Source organism: Plasmodium yoelii (genome assembly GCF_900002385.2).
Source record: "Plasmodium yoelii strain 17X genome assembly, chromosome: 4".
In the NCBI taxonomy this organism is placed as follows: domain Eukaryota; phylum Apicomplexa; class Aconoidasida; order Haemosporida; family Plasmodiidae; genus Plasmodium; species Plasmodium yoelii.
This window is the reverse complement of record NC_036176.2, coordinates 767,578-787,285: the sequence shown is the minus strand read 5'-3', so window position 1 is coordinate 787,285 and position 19,708 is coordinate 767,578. Positions and strand designations below refer to the sequence as shown.

The following is a 19,708-nucleotide window of genomic DNA, read 5'->3' as shown; positions in this document are numbered from 1 at the left end:
AATGTTTCATTTTATATATTACTATTTTTTATGAACATGTACTCCTTTTTTTCTTTTAATTTTTACCTAAATGAATTATTCATGCTATTTATTTCGCCTTTATTTTTTTGTAGCTTTTTACTTTTTTGTTTGTCTTTTTTTATTTTTTTAATAACACCTATGTTTCATAATTTGTTTTTTTACGTATTTTGTAAAAATTATTTTTTATAATTAAAAACAAAAAAAAAACACAAATGTAAATATACAAAATATTCACTATTCTACAAATTTTCAATATAACATTTTTAATAAAGGTAATTCTTTTCTTTTATTTTCTTTCCTATTGTCCTATATGAAGGCAAAGAAAGTTAACCAAATAAGATACGACAAAATAGAATAAATAATTTGCGATTTACAAATTCTATCCATCAAAAATTAAACATTTGACATGTTTTTTGGAAATACGAAAAACAATCCTCATATACATTCTTATTCAAGGGAACAATATATATATATATATATACATTTGTTATGTAAAAAATAATACACACATATTTTTGATATATATTCCTATTTTGTTGCCACTATTTTATATAGTATGGGGAAAATGTTTTTGTCAATTCTTATATACTACATTTATTTTTTTCTCTATATTCCAAAAATACATATTCTAAAATATAGCTAAATAACTCGATGCTTTATTACTAATTTTTTAGAATAATAAAATTTTTATTTTTTTTAAATTACAAAATAAATATTATTTTATCCAATAATGTACAATTCATTTAAGAAATATAATAAGCATTCATGCGAATGAGGGAAAATATACGCCGTCCCTATAAATATAAATATGAAGGCTTATATAAATATAAGGCTTATATAAGGTTTACATACAATTTTATCGGATTCGCATCAATAAATTTAAAAAAATAAAATAATAACAATAAAATGTATGCATGTATGTATGTATGTATGCATGTATTCGTATATGTGTACCCTTTTTGCAAATATTTATCGCGTCTACTTTATGCGGTTTCAAAATGACGATTCAGCGTATTCAGGGTTATTTCCATCTTTTAATACATGATGATAATTTCCTATTTTTATTATATTACATTGCTATATATAAAATAAATAGCTTCGCATTCAATATAGTTAATTGTATTTATAATTCTAACGCATTTCCAAAAAAGCATGTCTAATATATTGCATATACATACTTGCGTATTGTATGTGTAGATATTCTATAAAATATTTATTTTGAATTCTCTAAATTTCTAATTTATAAAAATAAAATCTTCAATTTTTTATTACCATATTTATTTTTATCCTTAAAAAAAAAGAAATATATTTATGCATCCATATATATATTAATGCTAATATATAAAAATAAAATATGAAAGGAGAAAATGCACCGGACGAATCTATTAATTTGAAGTTTTGTTATGGAATAAATAAATCATTTAGTAGTGTACATGTAATAAAAAAAATAAAAGAGTCCAAACAAAATGATGTGCTCATTATATACAGCTCAGATAACAATATTGTTATGCTTGTTGAAAAAAGGCAAATAATATTTAGAGGACATTTTAACGAAATTACAAATTTAGTTAAAAGTTATAATAATGAATATATCGTTTCTTGTGATAAAGGTTTTAATTCATCAATTATTTTATGGAAATTATCTAATGATACATTAGTTCCCATAAAAAAATTCGAAATCACTAATTTCCAAAATGATCAAGTAGACAAAAATAAATTACAAATAAATTCTGAACAAAATTCATCACCTTATCCTAATAAAACCCAAATTGAAAATAATCAAGTTAAGGAAAATCAAAATCATGGTATAGGATATGAATGTATTGATATAAGTTTTGATAACTCATATATATGTGCATTAACAGAGAGAAAAATATATAATAAAAAAAATATTGAAAATGGTCAGGCAAAAATAGGTCATTTAAATAATAATTATGAACATGCAATACAAAATGATGAAAATAAAAAATGTGTGTATTTTCAAGAGGTAATAATTTTTGACATTAATGGAGGAGAAAAAAATAAAATAGTTTGTAGAGATAAAATTTTTGGAAAAGATAAACAAAATAAAATACGATTTAATAATAAATATGAAATTGTTACAAATAGTTGTTCAAAATTATATATTTATAAATTTGATATAAAAAAAAAAAAAATTAATCATTATAGCCCGTCTTTATATAAAAGTAATAAAATACATGAACAGTTAATATTTACTGAAACATCTTTTGTCCAAGATTCTTCTACATTATTAACAGGCACAACTAATGGATATTTAATTATATGGGATTATAGTACTATATTTATTAATAAAACAAAAAATACAATTAAACAAAGAGAATATCAAAAATCTTTAGAAATAAAAAAAAATGTTTCTATAAATAACATAATAAGCTATGGAAATTTTATTATACTGGGGTTAGATGATGGTACAGTACAAATTTTTGATAAACAATTAAAATGTTATGCATGGTTTAAAAATCAAGATATAGGTGCAATCAAATCTATATCATTTGAATCTTCAAATTTCCAAGAAGATTTTTTTTCATGGAACTCTTTTATTTTATTTACTGATAAAAATATTATTAAACAAATATATCCAAATAATTTTAATACTTGGGATAATTTTTATACATCTTCAAATGCAATTCAAAATAATGTCGAAAATACAAAATCACATCAACCATCGATTACTAAAGATTCTACTTCTAATATTGAAGAAAATGATTTAAAACATACCAAAATAAATCCAAAAAACATAAAAAATGATACTTCAAAAATAACAAAAAAAAATAATGAAGATAAAATATTGCTTCAATTTAATAGTACCTATATTAATTGTATATGCATAAACCCTTTGTCTAATGAAAATATAATATATATTGGTAACACAAATGGGCTAATTGAAATATTTGACTTTGATAAAAATGTAACTATTGATTCAATTTTTTTAAAAGACAAAGAAATTACATCTATGGTTTTTAGTAATAATGGTGAAATTCTTTCTGTAGGATCTAAATGTGGATATATATATTTGATAAAAAAAATTAATTTTGAAATATTTTTTACTAGTAAAGATATGAAATATGAAATCGCATTTTTATATTTTAGCCATGATGATAAGATATTAATCTCAAGCTCAGCAAATGGGAATATTGTTATTTACAAAAATAATCATAGTACCAACAATGGCAATACCAACAATGGCAATACCAACAATGGCAATGGCAACAATGACAACGGCAACAATGCCAGTGGAAACAATGCCAGTGGAAACAATGCCAGTGGAAACAATGACAGTGGCAACATAATGACTAATGCCCTTAGTTCTGACGAAATACCCAGCTGGAAATTTGCATACAAAATTATTAACAATAATGATAATCTACTCACTGATTTAAAAATTGTTAAAAATAATAATGGAGAATATATTATAGCTGCTATTACAAATAATAGACATTTAATATTTTATAATTATAATTTTTTTGAAAACACTGTCTCGATATCTTATATATCAATAGAGCAAGTATACACACCAACATGTATATCCCCAACCTTACATTTTTATAATAGACAAATTTTATGTATATGTAATGATAAAAGAAATGTTCGTTTTTTTGATATAGAAACGAAAAAAATAATTAAAACTGTAACTTTACCATTTAAAAATCAAGACGTTAAGCATCTCATACATATTACAGATTCGACATCACAAAATGAAGTTGTTCCAAATGAAAATAACAAACTTGAGATTAATTCAATATCTGAATATTTACACCTCGAACAAATAAAACATGATTTTAATAAAAATCAAATTTTTATGCTTAGTCTTAATGAAAAAATGATTGTATTCACTACAAGTCCAATTGATTCAAATTGCTTTAGATATATTGGTATTATTGTGTGCAGTGGGAATATAAAAAATGTTATATATAAAAATGAGAATGTTATTATATTAAGTAAAAATAAAATATTTTACTTTAATATTAATACTCAAAATTTAAAAAAATATATAGAATCTCAAAGCAATACAATGGAAATTTTTATTGAACAATTAGGTGGGGAAAAAAGTAAAATATACAATCAAATTGTAGACTCTTTTTATTATTGTGAAATTCAAAAAAAAAAATTTCAAAATAAAAACGAAAAACACGATATTAAAAAAATATTAAATATTTTATCTATTGAATATATTTTTGCTTCTATAAATATTTTCTTATCTAAATTTGAAATACAAAATATAATTCAAGAATACCATTTTTACTATAAATATGTAATTCCTCTCTTAAATAATTATAATATATTAACTGGTCATAATAAAATACACAAAATTTATGAACAGTTCATAAATCATTCTATTCAAATGGGAAATCTTACACTATTAAACTATAAATCAAATGATGATATTCTCCTCCAAAATATATATTTCGTTAACCCCCTTCCCAAATATGGTAACCCCAATAAATCCAACATTAAACACTTATTCGTATATCTCTATTCACATTTTGGACATATATAACACGTGTGTGTGTGTGTGTTTTTTTTTTTTTTTTTTTTCATTTTACATGTACATAAAATAGCTAAACAATCTGAAAATTCCCCTTTTTCACTTTACCATAGTAGATAAAAACTGCAAAGACACACTTATTGAAAGTCAAGAAGATGAAAATAAAACAGATATAACGACGGAATGTGAAAATATATTTTTTAATATTAATGCATTTATATATACCTATTTTAATTTTGCAATTCATGAAGAAATAAATTTTGAAAAAGTTATAGAAGATATAAAAAATTATTATCAAAAAAAAAATAATAAAAAAACTATTTTATGTAATGATTTTTTAAATATATTAAATAGCTATGGAGAGAATATGGATCAAAATGAATTTAAAAGAATATATCAAATTTTTACAGAAAATTATAATTCTCTTAATATGGATGAAATATTTGATTTTGAAACTTTACACGATTTAGTTCAATAATATATTCAATTTTTTATTTACAAATAAGAAAAAAAAAATTATATAGAAATATAAATCAAGCCAAACAAAAAAAAAAAAAAAATAGCTAGAAAAATACATAAAACAAATTATTTGTCTTTTAAATTATTTAAAAATGTGAAATAAATAAACATTAATTTTTTTATACATTATTTAAAAATATACAATTTAAATATATTTATCTTTATATATTTTTTTTTTTCATTCTATTCATTTTTTTTCTATTTTGCTGTTTTTCACCAAGCTTGGAATTTCAATGTCCGTTGTAAAATCGTACTCGATCGTGGGTATCACTCCCGATATAAATTTCAAAAGAAAAAGCAAGTATAAATCATGTCTAAAAAAATAATAAATAAATAAATAAATGAAAAATTGCAATAATTATAAAATATGCATACTGAAATTATCATGTCCCATAAACAAATTTATACCTTGGCTCTTTCCCTTCTCCTATCCAATTGTTTATTACATTTAACATTATTTCGGCATGTCTATAAAAAAACATAAAAAAATTTAATAATTCCAAATAAAACATATCAACAATATAACTCATGATATTTACACTTCAAAAAAAAAAAACTTAATATATTTAAGTTACTTGCAAGGATGAATAGACGCTGTCATTATTCCTGTACATGGATGAGATTCATACTAAAAAAAAAAATATTAAATTCAAAAATATATAATAATATTATATATGTCTATCTTTGTATAATTTATGTGGCTAGCTAAAAAATTGTTTAGCTAGTAATTTTTTTACGAACAGTAACAGTTTTGTAACTATAGTCCGACAATATGTCTTCAAAAATTTCCTCGGATTTTAAAGGGTGTCTATTCTGTATCAGACAAATGAATAAAAATACGTAAAAAACGAGTAAAAAATACGTAAAAAATAAGTAAAAAAAAAGTAAAAAAAAAGTAATAATGAGCATGCATGAGTTAAAATATAGATTCACACACAAATGAAAACAAAAATATATTTCGATCTTTTACCTCATTATATCCAAATAGCCATATTCGAGGAGTCTCATAATATTTATCATAAGTTATGCTAATATCATATGACCGTATATTTATAATATCTGAAATATGGTAGTTAGAGGAATATATAAATCACATATATTTATGTATATAGTATTATCAAATTTTAAAACTTAATATTTTTTATTTTACTATCATTTCCAAATGTTTCTAAATAAAGCCTAGAAGGGTCGATGGCAGCAGGGTCATATTCCTGCACAAAAAAAAAAAAAAAAAAAAATAATAAAATAATAATAATAATAATAACAATAGTAGCAGTAGCAGTAGCAGCAGTAGTAGTGGCCTCCCTTTTCCATACATACGGCGCATATAATACAATTTATAATTTGAAAAAAAGTGAAAATTTATTGTTCAAACTTTTTTGTTTAACCTTAATAATATCCTTTTCCATGTCAAAGTTATTTATGTCGATAACTTCCTCATCATCGTTGTCTTTTTCAATTTGAGGAATCTGAAACTGAATTTGAAAAAAATGGAAATATTTTATCATCCTATTTTTATTTTTAAATTTATTTATTTCATTTCATTACAATTACCTTCTCTTCTTTATTCTGGGTCTTTTCTGCTAAATCAGGAATATTTATGTCTAAAAAAATAAATGTTATGATAAAATGTGTTGATAAAATGTGATGATAAAATTTGATGATAAAATTTGATGATAAAATTTGATGATAAAATGTGATGATAAAATTTGATGATAAAATGTGTTGATAAAATGTGTTGATAAAATGTTATAAACAGGATTGTTCCATTTTAACATGCCTCTATATTTACTAAATCCAAATAAATACATTTCATTTTTTTTTTTTTAGAATTACATTCATAAATATCAGAATTATTATTTTCGTCTTCAAAGTTTGGATATATCCATTCATTTTCAATAATATCCTTTAAAAAAAAAAAAAAAAAAAAAAAAAAAAAAGTCTATACATATAATATAAATTTTGTACATTTAAAGGGAATGCACAGGTATACAAAACTAGATGAATATAAAATTAATATTACCAAATTGTGGAAAATATTGTTTAAATCTTTAACTCTATGTTTGCATGGAACATTTCGACTTATAAGAAATTGTTTTTTCTCTGGAAGATATGGGACTGCCCTATTCTCATCCGCTTCTCTCCTATTGAAAAGTGGCGTAACAAAATGACGAAATAAAATAGGACAAAATGACGAAAATATAACAGGACAAAATGGCGAAGTATGCTATATTCAGCGGTTTGCCAGTTCAGCCAAGTTTACTTAAAAGGATAAAAAAGTATTAGTTTTCAATTTTTAATTTTCAATTTTTTCAATTTTTTCAATTTTTTCAATTTGTTCAATTTTTTCAATTTTGATCTCTCACCATTCCCAGGTTTTAAACTTGTGAGTTAAAAAATCGCCTGCGTCTACAAATTCGGCTGGCGTTAATGTCCCTAAAAAGTTAATCATAAAAAAGGAATACAAATTTATAAACACATTTTAAATCATTTTTTAATTTTTCTCACATATTGCAAAAGTTAAAAATATTAAGTTTGTTTTTACCGTTCTTAATAAAAGATGAAGAATTTGCAATTGGCTTAAAATACGAATAAGCCTTTCTATATGTATCCCCTATTTTGTACATCACATTTAAATGCCCATTCATTACAACATGCTATATTTTAAAATAGGGAACAAAATAAAGCAAAACGATATATTTTTTATTTTTTTTTTATTTTTATAACCGAAAATTAAATACAAAATCATAATATTCTGTCTCGTTTTTTTTTTTTTTTTTTTTTTTTTTTGTTTTTTTTTTGTTTTTTTTCGTTTCCTTAATGTGTTAAAAATAACATTCATGTAACAAAATAAATAATGTTATTATGCACATATATATTCTTAATTTTAAGGAATATACAATTTCAAATTTGGGAATTTTTTTTATAATTACACAAATAACATTAATTTTACTATCACCCCTCAAATATTTATTTGGATTTATTTGTATTTCAAGAGAATATATTTTTCAAATTATTAAAAATGAAGCAATATAAAATTTCACAAAAATATATAAATATTGAAACAAACAAGTTTGAACTTTTTTAGGAGAAAACCAACAAAATATTTATTTTACTTTTTATCTTTTACATATTATTAATTTATAACTATTTTTTTTTAACATTATAAGACACCAACAAATTGTTAAATCATTCTCTCAACCTTTCCTCTAAATTTATTTCCCACTCCATTTTGTCACTCAATTTGTCACTCAATTTTTGTAACTATTTAAGATAGGGCGGCGCTACATATATTTTTTATTTTTTATTTTTTTTTTTATATTTTATATTTTTTTTTTTTATTTTTTATTTATTTTTTTTTTTTTTTATTTTTCAAAGTTCTAGTATTTCGTACAATTTTGATGAAAAATATACAACCACTATTTTGTTATATATTATAAAAACATTTTATATCTTCATTATTTTTTTTTTATTTCATGTGCATGAATTATGTATGCAGTTGTATTGGGTGATATATAATCCAAACAAATAAAAAATAAAAAATAAAAAAATAGCAAAATAGCAAAATAAAAAATTGCCAAAATAGCAAAAGAAGTAAAACGAAATCAAGATGGGTCATATACAATATTTATTGTATTAAAAAAATTTCAGATTGCATTTTACAAACAGTTTTGGAATGCCCATAGAAGAAAATTATATATATTTTATTTTTTATTTTTTTACTATACATATTTGTTTTGTCATAGTTTCTTCCAACTCTACATTCCTGTTTTTTTTTTAACGTTTTAGTATGTTAATAGATATATCTATTCTCACGAAATATACAATTTATTCCTTTCTACATATTATTAATGATAATATAAATGCATAAATTACCAATTGTATATTATATACAATTCCAACACATTACATTTTGAAAGCAAAATAAAAACAAAATAAAAGCAAAATAAAAGCAAAATAAAAACAAAATTGAAGAAATACAAACTGAAATGTAAAAATATAGCCTACTCACCCAAAATATATTTTTAATTTTATTAAAAATAATAAGAGGGAAAAAAAGGAATTATAAAACATTAAACTTATTCATTATTTTAATATATTTCAAGCTTAACATAATGAATGAAAAAAAATACACACAAAAAAAATATCCATTTTTTTATACATGTTAAAAATAAACTTATTATAAATTACTTATTTTACAGCAAATAAATAAATATCATCCAAAACTAAAAATATAAATCATTGTGAAATGGAAAAACAAAAATAATATATATCTCTTTGTAAAGGATAAATAAAATATTTTATATTAGTACGATCTCAAATAAAGCACAACGTCGTATATACATAATACATAATATGATATATACATAATATAATATATACATAATATATAGCATGATTTAAAATGTATACATTTTTTTATTTCCCAACATATACATGACAATATTTTTTTCTATTTTAATACAAATTATATCCTTAACAGTCTTGTAAAATTGTTTGGTTTTATTTTATATATTATTCTTACCATATGCATAAATACACATCAAGTTTGCTAATTATTTTTTTATTATTTTATAACATTTAAATATGCTTAATTGCAAGCTAATATATTCAATACATTACTTTTAGTTCTTTACTACTCGATTTATGTAAAAAATTAAAAAAAAAATAATAAAATATATGTAAGATAATAAAATAATAAAATATATGTAAAATAGTAAAATATATGTAAAATAGTAAAAATATATGTAAGATAAAAAAAACGGCTCCTATACCCATTTAAGCTTATAATACAGAACACAAACGCTTGAAATGAAAAACAAAGAAAACGAAACACTTCTAAGACGATCGAAATAACATAATGAGCAATTTGAAAAATATATTTAGCTTTTTAAAATCGAATGAACAAAATGAAAACGATGGGAAAAATGAAAACGATGGACAAAATGAAAAGGATGGACAAAATGAAAAGGATGGGCAAAATGAAAAGGATGGGCAAAATGAAAAGGATGGGCAAAATGAAAAGGATGGACAAAGCTCGATCGAAAGCATAAGCAAAGACATCTCCAGTTTGCAAAAGCTTTTTAGAACAATGCAGAATGATGGCAAGAGCGAAAAAAAAAAAAAAAATAAAATAAAAAAAAATAAAAATAAAATGCAAGAGAATGCTAGCGAAAATGCTGGCGAAGATACTGACGAAGACACTGACAAAGAAACTGACGAAGAAACTGACGAAACTGTAGACGAAATAAACGAAATTGGAAATGTGGATATAGAAAATGTGAATACAATTTTTAACATAAATAATAAGTCTCAAAACGATACTAATAAAATAATTCTAGAATTAAAAAATGCATTAAATATTACCGAAAAACCAAATGCAGTTAAAATAATAAATGGAATAAGTCAAGATGAAATAAATGTATTAGATAATTGGTATATTTTAAATAAAATAAAAATAATTCCATGTCTATTTGAAGATATACCATTAAATTTGGGACTGTTAAATTCATTATATGCTATTGATCCATCATTTAAAAATAAAAAAATAAAAATAATTCGATATTTAAAATATACTAAAAAAGTATATGAACAATTATTAAAAAAATGTTCTGAAATAAATAAAGAAGAAAGGAAAGAATTTTGTAAAAATATCATTTTAAAAATTATTAAAAATGATATCCAAAATTTAAAAGATAAAATCTTTATGAAACAAATTATCTTATTAATTAATAAAGAAAAAAATTATATAAATTTAAAATATTATTTTCAATTTTTATTAGATTCATCTATAGATTTTTATGATTTATTTATTGAACTAAATGGGATAGAATCTATTAAAAATATTTTACAAAATTTAGCAAAAAAAAATATTATTAAAAAATATATTCCTCTAATAATTCAAATATTTAATTTATTAAAAAAAATTAATATGACATTATATATTTTAAAAACAACCTTAATTGGAATTCCTATAAATCTAATTGCTAAAAATAAACAAGATGTTAGAAACAATCTTAATTATGTTACTGATAATCCTCAAATTCAAAATATAGCACAAGAAATTGTAGATAAATGGAGATCTATACGTGATGATACTATAAAAAAATTACAAGATAAAAATAATAACGAAACAATAAATGAAAATAATTTAAAACAAACCTTTAATAATTCTCTTACTACCGATTCTACGCAATATAATGATAATAATGATAAAAATAATGATAATAATGATAATAATAATGATAATAATAATAATAGTAGTGATAAAAAAATAAACAATCTTAAAAATAAAACTAATACACCCAATGAAGGAAAAAATATTATGCTAGAAATTATTGACACACTAAATCAAGAGTATGAAAAAAAAAAAAAAAGACATATAGAATATAAAAAAGCTAAAATAGAAGGAAAAATTAAAAAATATAGTGCACTAAATAACACTAATGATAATAATAAAAATCAATATTTGCTGAATGATATATTAAATATTAAAAAAGATGTACAGTTACAACAATCTATAAAACAAAAAGATAAACAAATAAATAATCTATATTCTTTACAATATAAAATTGATGCAAATAAAAGTCGAGAACACTATCCAGACGCCCGCTCATATTCAAATAAGTATAATGCCAAAAGTGGAGATGCCAAATATGGAGATGCCAAAAGTGGGGATATCAAAAACCAAATGCCAAGTCAGAGTCACTATCGGTATTCTAACAAAAGTGGAATGGAAAATGATTCAATTTATTTAAGACAAAAAAGAACATTTTCAAATTCTCCAAATAAATATGATGAATATAATAAAAACAAAATGTATGAACAAGAATATATGTCAAATAAAAATTATAATGGAAGATATAATAAATTTCAAAATAAAAGAAAAAATATACAATATCATGATAATTATCCAAATAAATTTTCCAACAAAGAAATTGAACCAAACATAAATTCCATATCATTTACACCAAATTATAATGACGTTTCAAATAACACAAATTCAAGTCTCATTAATAAAAATAATGATAAAATAAAAAATATAAATAATTTATTTTACAACAATAATAATAAAGAAAACATAAATGATATGTTAAATTATATATTCAAATGTTATACACAATTTGAAAAAATAAAAGAGAATCATACATCTGGTATTTCATCTATTTATTATCCTATTATGATATTTAATGATGTAGACATTTCTAAAACAGATATAATAATAAAATTTAATTATAATAAATTAAATAAAACATCGATATATTTAAAACATAATAATATATTAGATACATCTATACATAATGATTTAAATGTTATTAATAAAAATATGAATCCTTTTTCAATACCTGAATTATTTACACCTTCAAATTTGAATATATTTAATTTGCCTTTTATCCCTACTATATCAGATTTTACAAAAACACAAAATATATCATCTAACATTTTCACAAACAATAATCATATTCCTAATTCGACGCTTTCCTCCGATTATAATATAAATGCAACCCAACCTACTTCCCAAACTACTTCCCAAAATAATATCTACAACACCGTAGATGAATTTATTAACCTTTTTGATGACAACATTAAACAGATTCTTCTCAAGAACACAGATGTAAAGCCAAAAATAACAAAATAAAAAATAGCAAAAAAAATAAAAAATAACAAAAAAAATAACAAAATAAAAGAACATAGCAAAATAGCAACCTAGCAAATGGTTGGGGGAGGCAAATGCCACACCTCACATTTTGCATACATTTTGCATACATTTTGCATACACTTTTGCATATTTTTTTTCTTAAATACAGCTAGCCAACTTGTTAATGAGCAAACCTGATGTTGTGAGCAAAATGCTTAAGGGGCCCCAATACATTAATGTAAGTTATTTTAAACAAATTTAAAAATATTTTATTTTTTTTTTAAATATTTCACATTTATTATTTAATTATAATTCATTTGAACTTTTTTAATTTAGGAAGCTTTATGCTCATTGGAAGAAGAATTGAAAAGCTGGGGAAAATCAAATCCAGTTTCTTAAAATGTCATATTCTTTATTTTTTTTTTGCAAAATTTTTTTTTTTTTTTTGTCATATATTAAATTTTTATAATAATAATCCTACCCTATACTATCCATATCGTATCGTATTTATTGTCTAGTCTATATAAAACATTTTATATCGTAACTTTATTTATTTTGTTTGCATTTTTATGTATTCTTATCATAATTTATTTAATATCCCTCTACCCCTTTTCATACACTTCATACATTTCGTGTCTTTAATTTTTAATTCGTAATGTGATCAAAATATAAATTATATTTTATAAAAAAAAGTAAGTTATTTTATTTTTTTTTTTTTTTTTATTGTTTAAAATCAATTACATTCTTTTTTGGATATACCAGATATAACTGAAAAAAGAATGTGCACGAACTATAAATTTAATTCGTTATTTTTATAAAAAAAAAGATACGAAAAATAAGCAATGAAAGTGGAAAAAATAAGCAATGGAAGTGGAAAAATAAGCAATGGAAGTGGAAAAATAAGCAATGTAAACCATCACTAAGAATTAAAATATACCCATAAAATAGTTTACCCATGCAACACACACACATGTATATATATGCACATATGCACATATGCAATATTACAACTTGGCAAATATCCAGACATGCAGCTCTTATTTGAATTCGTTTGGTGTGCTCATATCGGTTCCTTATAGGGATATATCCGATTGTATTCGTTTTCGCAATTCGCATAAAATGTTATTTTATATTTTTTGATTTTTTATTTTTTGATTTTTTATTTTTTGATTTTTTATTTTTTCGGTAAATAGGCTAAGCATAATTGGCAACACTTTATTTTATGACATTATTCTGATTCCTTATCTATTTGGTCACTCACCGAATTAAATGTTTCGCTTTTCATTTCGAAACTAATATTTTCATTGCCACTGTTTAAGTTTGCCGAATTGTCACCACTATTTGATGCGTTTTTGCTATTTTTTTTATAAAAATCATTACTACTCTGATTGATTTTACTCAAATTTGAAAATGATGTATTATTATTTTCACCAACAAATGATTCTCGTTTTAAATCCGAAGAACTATTATCTATTTTATTTTCTACAGATTCTTTATCTAGATTTTTATTTATCGATTTTATATTTGTCTCTTTTTCCTGAACAGAACCCACAGAATTAATTGCATCAAAATTTTTGATATCCTTTTCAAGATCAATATCAAATTGTTTAACAAAAATATTTTCAACTTGCTCATAACCAATTTCATTTATTTCATCCATAATATTTATATCGATCAATTTTTTTAATGTTGTATAATTTTGAGTTGTTCCAAGGGTTTTATTTTTTTCAAAAATGGATTCACATTTTATAGCTAGCTCATAATCAGGAAAATATTCAGGATTATTATCAGGCGTTAATAATTCAATAGGACATATTTGATATGTTTTATTTAAATAATCTTTCCATTTTAATAATATATTTGGTAACAATGATGGTTTATATATTCTTGCAAAAAAAGAAGCATATGCATAATTTTTACTCTTTAATAATATATCAATACATTTATTTATTTTGTGCAATAAAAAATAACATATAAATGCAATATTATATTTTTTTTTTTTTAAACACATTTTTCCCAATTCTTCAATACCTATCTTATCACCTAATGTTGATAAGATAATTAATAAAGATGAAAATTCATTTGTTTTTTTATAACAATGTATTGCCATTGATATTGAATTATATACTAATGCTGTATCTCCTAATATTTTATATTTATTTTGAACCGTTTCTTTATCTTCTTTATTTTCATTCTCTTTTATAATTTCCATACATAATTGTAGATTACCAGTTAATAAGGCTAATTCAAATTTTTTTTCCATATCATTACAAATTGTTAAAGCTTTATTTTGATATCCCATTTTCTCTAAAAATAAACTTAATTTATTATGTAAATTTTCAGGAATAGAACCTAATAAATTATCAGCAGATTCAAAATCTTTATTTATTATATATTTCTGATACTGTAAATAACCTATTGGTATTTTAAAACTATAAAAATTATAATCTTTATCTAATAAAAATATTCTATTATATTCATATACATATCCACAAATGTATAAATATTTATCTATATATACATATATATCATTAAATTTTTTTGTATATATATATAATCTTAAATTTTTTGAAACATAAACAAAACTATCATATATCCATGTTCCACTATCTATAGATTCATTTATTTCATTTTCAAGTTCAAAATTATTTTCATCATTAATATTTCCATTTTCTTCTTCCTTGTTAATATTATCATTTGTTTGAAAACATTTTACATCTTTATTAGATACTTCATCTTTTCTATTATAACTTAATATATATACACTATCTTCTGTAGATATTGCTACATATGTGCCCGCATCATTCCAATATACATTCTTAACGTTTATATCAATTTTTCGAATCATATTATAATAATTCCAATCATAAAAACAAATAAAATTATTAGATTTTACTCCTAACAAACTACCACCAAACAATTCAGTAATAGGATAAGGTGTTTGAAAAGAATAAAATAAAATAAAATTTTTATATATAACTATTTTATTTCCTTCATCTTTTATAGCATAATCACCATTATTACCCCATACAAAAAAAGGGCTTTTACCATATGCTTTGTTTCTTAATACTTGGGATGTATATATATTAAACTCATGATGGCCATTAACACATACAAACCTTCCATTTGGATGAAATGAAACATTGGTTGGATAGAAATCACAATTTCCTAACTCTTTTTTATTTACTTTATATATATCACCATCATTATAATTATCTTCATTATTTATATTTTGTAAATTTATAATAAATATATCAGTATTTTTTATATAAATTATCTTATTTTTAAACATTGTATATATAGGCTTATCTGATCCCATCTGAATAACCACTAATCCTTCATCATATCCTATGCATAAATCATTTTTATTTTTTTTTGCACATATAGACCAACATTTATCCATATTATAATTTAATGTAGTTTCTAATTTATACATAGAACTGTTCCATATTTTTATATTACAATCTTCTGATGAAGATATAATTATTGGTAAATTACTATGATAAATTAAACATGATATATTTTCTGTATGACCACTTAATATATGTACACATTGTTTTGTATGATAATCCCATATTCGTATTGTTTTATCATCACTTCCACTAATAATATATGATATTTCCCCATTTGATGAATAATCAATACAATTTACACCTTTTGTATGACCTGTTAAGGTAAAATGTGGTTTAGTAACTACTGGCATATTATTTTGTACACCCCATATTTTAATAGTTTTATCTAAAGAAGCAGATGCAAAAATATAAGTATCTTTAGGATTAAATTTACACATCATTACATAATGAATATGATTCTCAAATGAACATAATTTCTCAAAATTATTTTCATAATTATATAATTTTATAGTCATATCATCTGAACATGTTAATATATATGGTAATGTTTGATGTACTTCAATATATCTTATATAATCATTATGTCCTTCGAAAAAAATTACTTTTTCAAAAGTATTATAATTATATACTCTTATTAACATATCATCTCCTGTACATATTATCCATAATTTCTTTTCAATAAATTTTGCACATCGTAATGGATATCCCGATACTTCTATATTTTTTATTATATTTTGATTGGAATAATCAAATATAACTAACTTCCCATTGTACAAAGCTGCTAAGATCCATGGTTCATTCTCGTGGATGTCAACACATTTTACTTTACCGATTCGAGAATTTAACTTTTTCTTTATATCTAAATTAAGAGGCATGTTATTTAACCAACTTTTGTAATTTACTACCCTCGCCCGAGCCGTATCTATCTATGTATATCTATATATTGCTTAAATTTAGCAATTTTTTTTTTTTTTTTTTTTTTTTTTTTAATTAGCAATCACAAACGCAAAGACAATAATATACATCAGGTTGCGAACAGTTCAAAAATTGTAATAAGTAATGTTATACTAATATATTGTAACACTTTTTCTGAACTTTGCTATTTTTATAATATTTTTTTGTATGCCTTGTTTATTTATTCTTAGTGTCATAAAAATATATTAATTTATTTAAAACCGGAAGAACTAAGGAAAAAAAAAAAAAAAAAAAAAAACATATACTAAATCATAATATATATTATGTAAAAAATTAAAATTATTATTAAGTTAGATTTCGAAAAAAAATTGCATACTATAAACATTTCCACCTTATAAATTAAAAGGCTTATTTATACTATTTCAAAATGTATAACATATTTATATAATTATAAATTTTTCACAATTTATATATGCTATCTTATAAAAACGAAGAAACGGAAATAATTTCTGACATTTATAAATAAGCAATTTGATTTAGTGCTTATCAATAATAAAAATTATAAAAAAAATATTATTAAAATGATACTCAATTTATTTCACATTTTTTCATATGAACAAAATTTTTTAACTAATTAACCTATGCTTTTTTATATATTTGAAAAAATATTTCACTTTTAAAACTAATTATTTATTATCATCACATTTTTATTATCATCACATTATTTATTATCACCACATTATTTATTATCATCACATTATTTATTATCATCACATTATTTATTATCATCACATTATTTAATACCTTTATATATACATGTATAGATAGTGAACAATTCATAGTCAAATAAAACAAGCAAATATACTTGTTTCCATTTTATCCCCAAAATCCGGTTATAATATAAAATTACATTAGTCTATTATGTGCTATGCCCTTTTTTATTTTATTTATATTTTAATAAATTATATACTTGGAAACACTTGATATATAAAATAAAATAAAATAAAATAATATAAAATAAAATAAAATAATATAAAATAAAATACTAACAATTCATGTTCAATATATTTATAATAAACAATTATTTTTATATCCAGTTTTTATTAAGTTCCCCATATCTCATCTCTTAACACAAGTATATATTATAACCATCCAAAATTGTTAAGTTAAATTAGTACACACATTTTAAAACTTCAAATTTTCTTTATAAATATAATCTATTTCAAATATGTTTTAGAAAAAAAATATAAAAAAAAAAAAAAAAAAAAAAAAAAACTACACACATTTATACACCTTTACAACCCCACAATTTGTATTAAAATATAATAATAAAAATTAATTAGTCTTATTATTCAAATACTTTTTGGTGGTATATTAGAATGTGTTAATTTCATTGTACTAATTTATTAACTTGCATATCCATATAACAAATCAGCAAAACTAAACCACTCTTATAAAATATATTTATTATAATAATAGAAATATTGTTTTATTTATCTATATGTAATTTATTTTTGAGCAAAAGAGCTAGGATGAAGAACTTATATACATACATATATACTACATATATACTAATATATATTCGTTTGTTCTCCCTTTCTTATTTATAGACTATCACCCATATTATACAAAATTTTATTTATATTTTTTACTGACATATATATAGTTGTTTTACACAATTGCTAACCATTTTATATTTAATAAAACATGCTAACCATAAAATTTTCCATATATTAATTTTAGTATATTCATAATAATTATATATCCTTATATTTATTAGGGAATAATAATATTTATTTGGGAATAATAATATTTATTTGGGAATAATAATATTTATTTGGGGTTTAAAAATACAAATTCCTAATCCTATGCAATTTTCATCTTCTTATTCTTTATGTAGACATTTTATACCCATATATTGATATAAAAACAAACACATAAAATATACACATATATAAATAATATTATTTAATTCCAACTGAAAATATTGTCCAAACTGCTAATGTTATATTACCCTTAATAAGCCTATAGGTTATGTTTTCCACTTTATTTTATTTTACTTTATTTCATTTTTTGAGTTGTAGTAAACATTATATATAATATAAAAAATATATTATTAAAAAAAAATGAGAATGCACAAGCATATAATATATAGCACTATATAAATATTCAAATATTATTTATCATGCTAACAATTTATTTTAATTTCCATAAATCACAAAAAAGAAAAAATTTATATATTCCACAAATAACATCATTAACTATTATTTAATTACTAAAATAATAATATCCACAATAATATTATTTAATAAGGAATTAATTTATTATCAATTACGATTTCTCTTTTTTTTTTTTTTTCCTTTGATATATTTTCTACTCCATATTTTTCTCTCTAGACATATTAGAGAAATTCAAATACGATAGTACTGATTTTTTTTAATTTATTATATTATTTTTATTACACATTATTGTTTTATAGCTTTTTAATTTATTTACCATTTGGCTCGCTAGTATTTAACACTTTTCATTTTATCAATTCTTTTACTTTATTTTTGTTTGCATATATATATATATATATATATATATATATATATGTGTGTGTGTGTATTTACGTCCTTCTTAATTGTAAAATTTCATAAAAAATGTAAACAACTCCACACTATTTTTACCCCGATTGATGGGAAATGCTAAATTTTAATATACTCCCATCTCTTTCAATTCCCATTATTCCAACAATAATATATGACACGAAAT

The 19,708-nt window shown here is 21.5% G+C and overlaps 4 protein-coding genes across 4 annotated transcripts; 2 read left to right on the top strand and 2 right to left on the bottom strand.

Annotated features, from left to right (window-relative positions):
• Window positions 1-1,375: 1,375 nt before the first annotated feature.
• Window positions 1,376-5,006, top strand: PY17X_0418600 (WD repeat-containing protein 66, putative; the record flags this gene model as incomplete). Its single annotated transcript, XM_022955119.1, has 2 exons — window positions 1,376-4,472; window positions 4,642-5,006. 2 exons carry the CDS (start codon window positions 1,376-1,378, stop codon window positions 5,004-5,006), a joined length of 3,462 nt encoding a protein of 1,153 aa, XP_022811588.1.
• A 228-nt stretch (window positions 5,007-5,234) lies between these two features.
• On the bottom strand, window positions 5,235-7,695 carry PY17X_0418500 (autophagy-related protein 3, putative; the record flags this gene model as incomplete). Its single annotated transcript, XM_022955118.1, has 12 exons — window positions 5,235-5,361; window positions 5,456-5,515; window positions 5,623-5,675; window positions 5,789-5,860; window positions 6,018-6,106; window positions 6,198-6,258; window positions 6,436-6,516; window positions 6,602-6,651; window positions 6,884-6,953; window positions 7,071-7,191; window positions 7,414-7,483; window positions 7,593-7,695. 12 exons carry the CDS (start codon window positions 7,693-7,695, stop codon window positions 5,235-5,237), a joined length of 957 nt encoding a protein of 318 aa, XP_022811587.1.
• Window positions 7,696-9,908: 2,213 nt separating this feature from the next.
• Window positions 9,909-13,085, top strand: PY17X_0418400 (conserved Plasmodium protein, unknown function; the record flags this gene model as incomplete). The annotated part of the gene is made up of 3 exons (XM_718899.2): window positions 9,909-12,662; window positions 12,856-12,924; window positions 13,023-13,085. The coding sequence occupies 3 exons, from the start codon at window positions 9,909-9,911 to the stop codon at window positions 13,083-13,085; spliced, it is 2,886 nt and encodes a 961-aa protein (XP_723992.2).
• Window positions 13,086-13,914: 829 nt separating this feature from the next.
• On the bottom strand, window positions 13,915-16,914 carry PY17X_0418300 (coatomer subunit beta'; the record flags this gene model as incomplete). The annotated part of the gene is made up of 1 exon (XM_721463.2): window positions 13,915-16,914. The coding sequence occupies one exon, from the start codon at window positions 16,912-16,914 to the stop codon at window positions 13,915-13,917; it is 3,000 nt and encodes a 999-aa protein (XP_726556.2).
• Window positions 16,915-19,708: the final 2,794 nt, after the last annotated feature.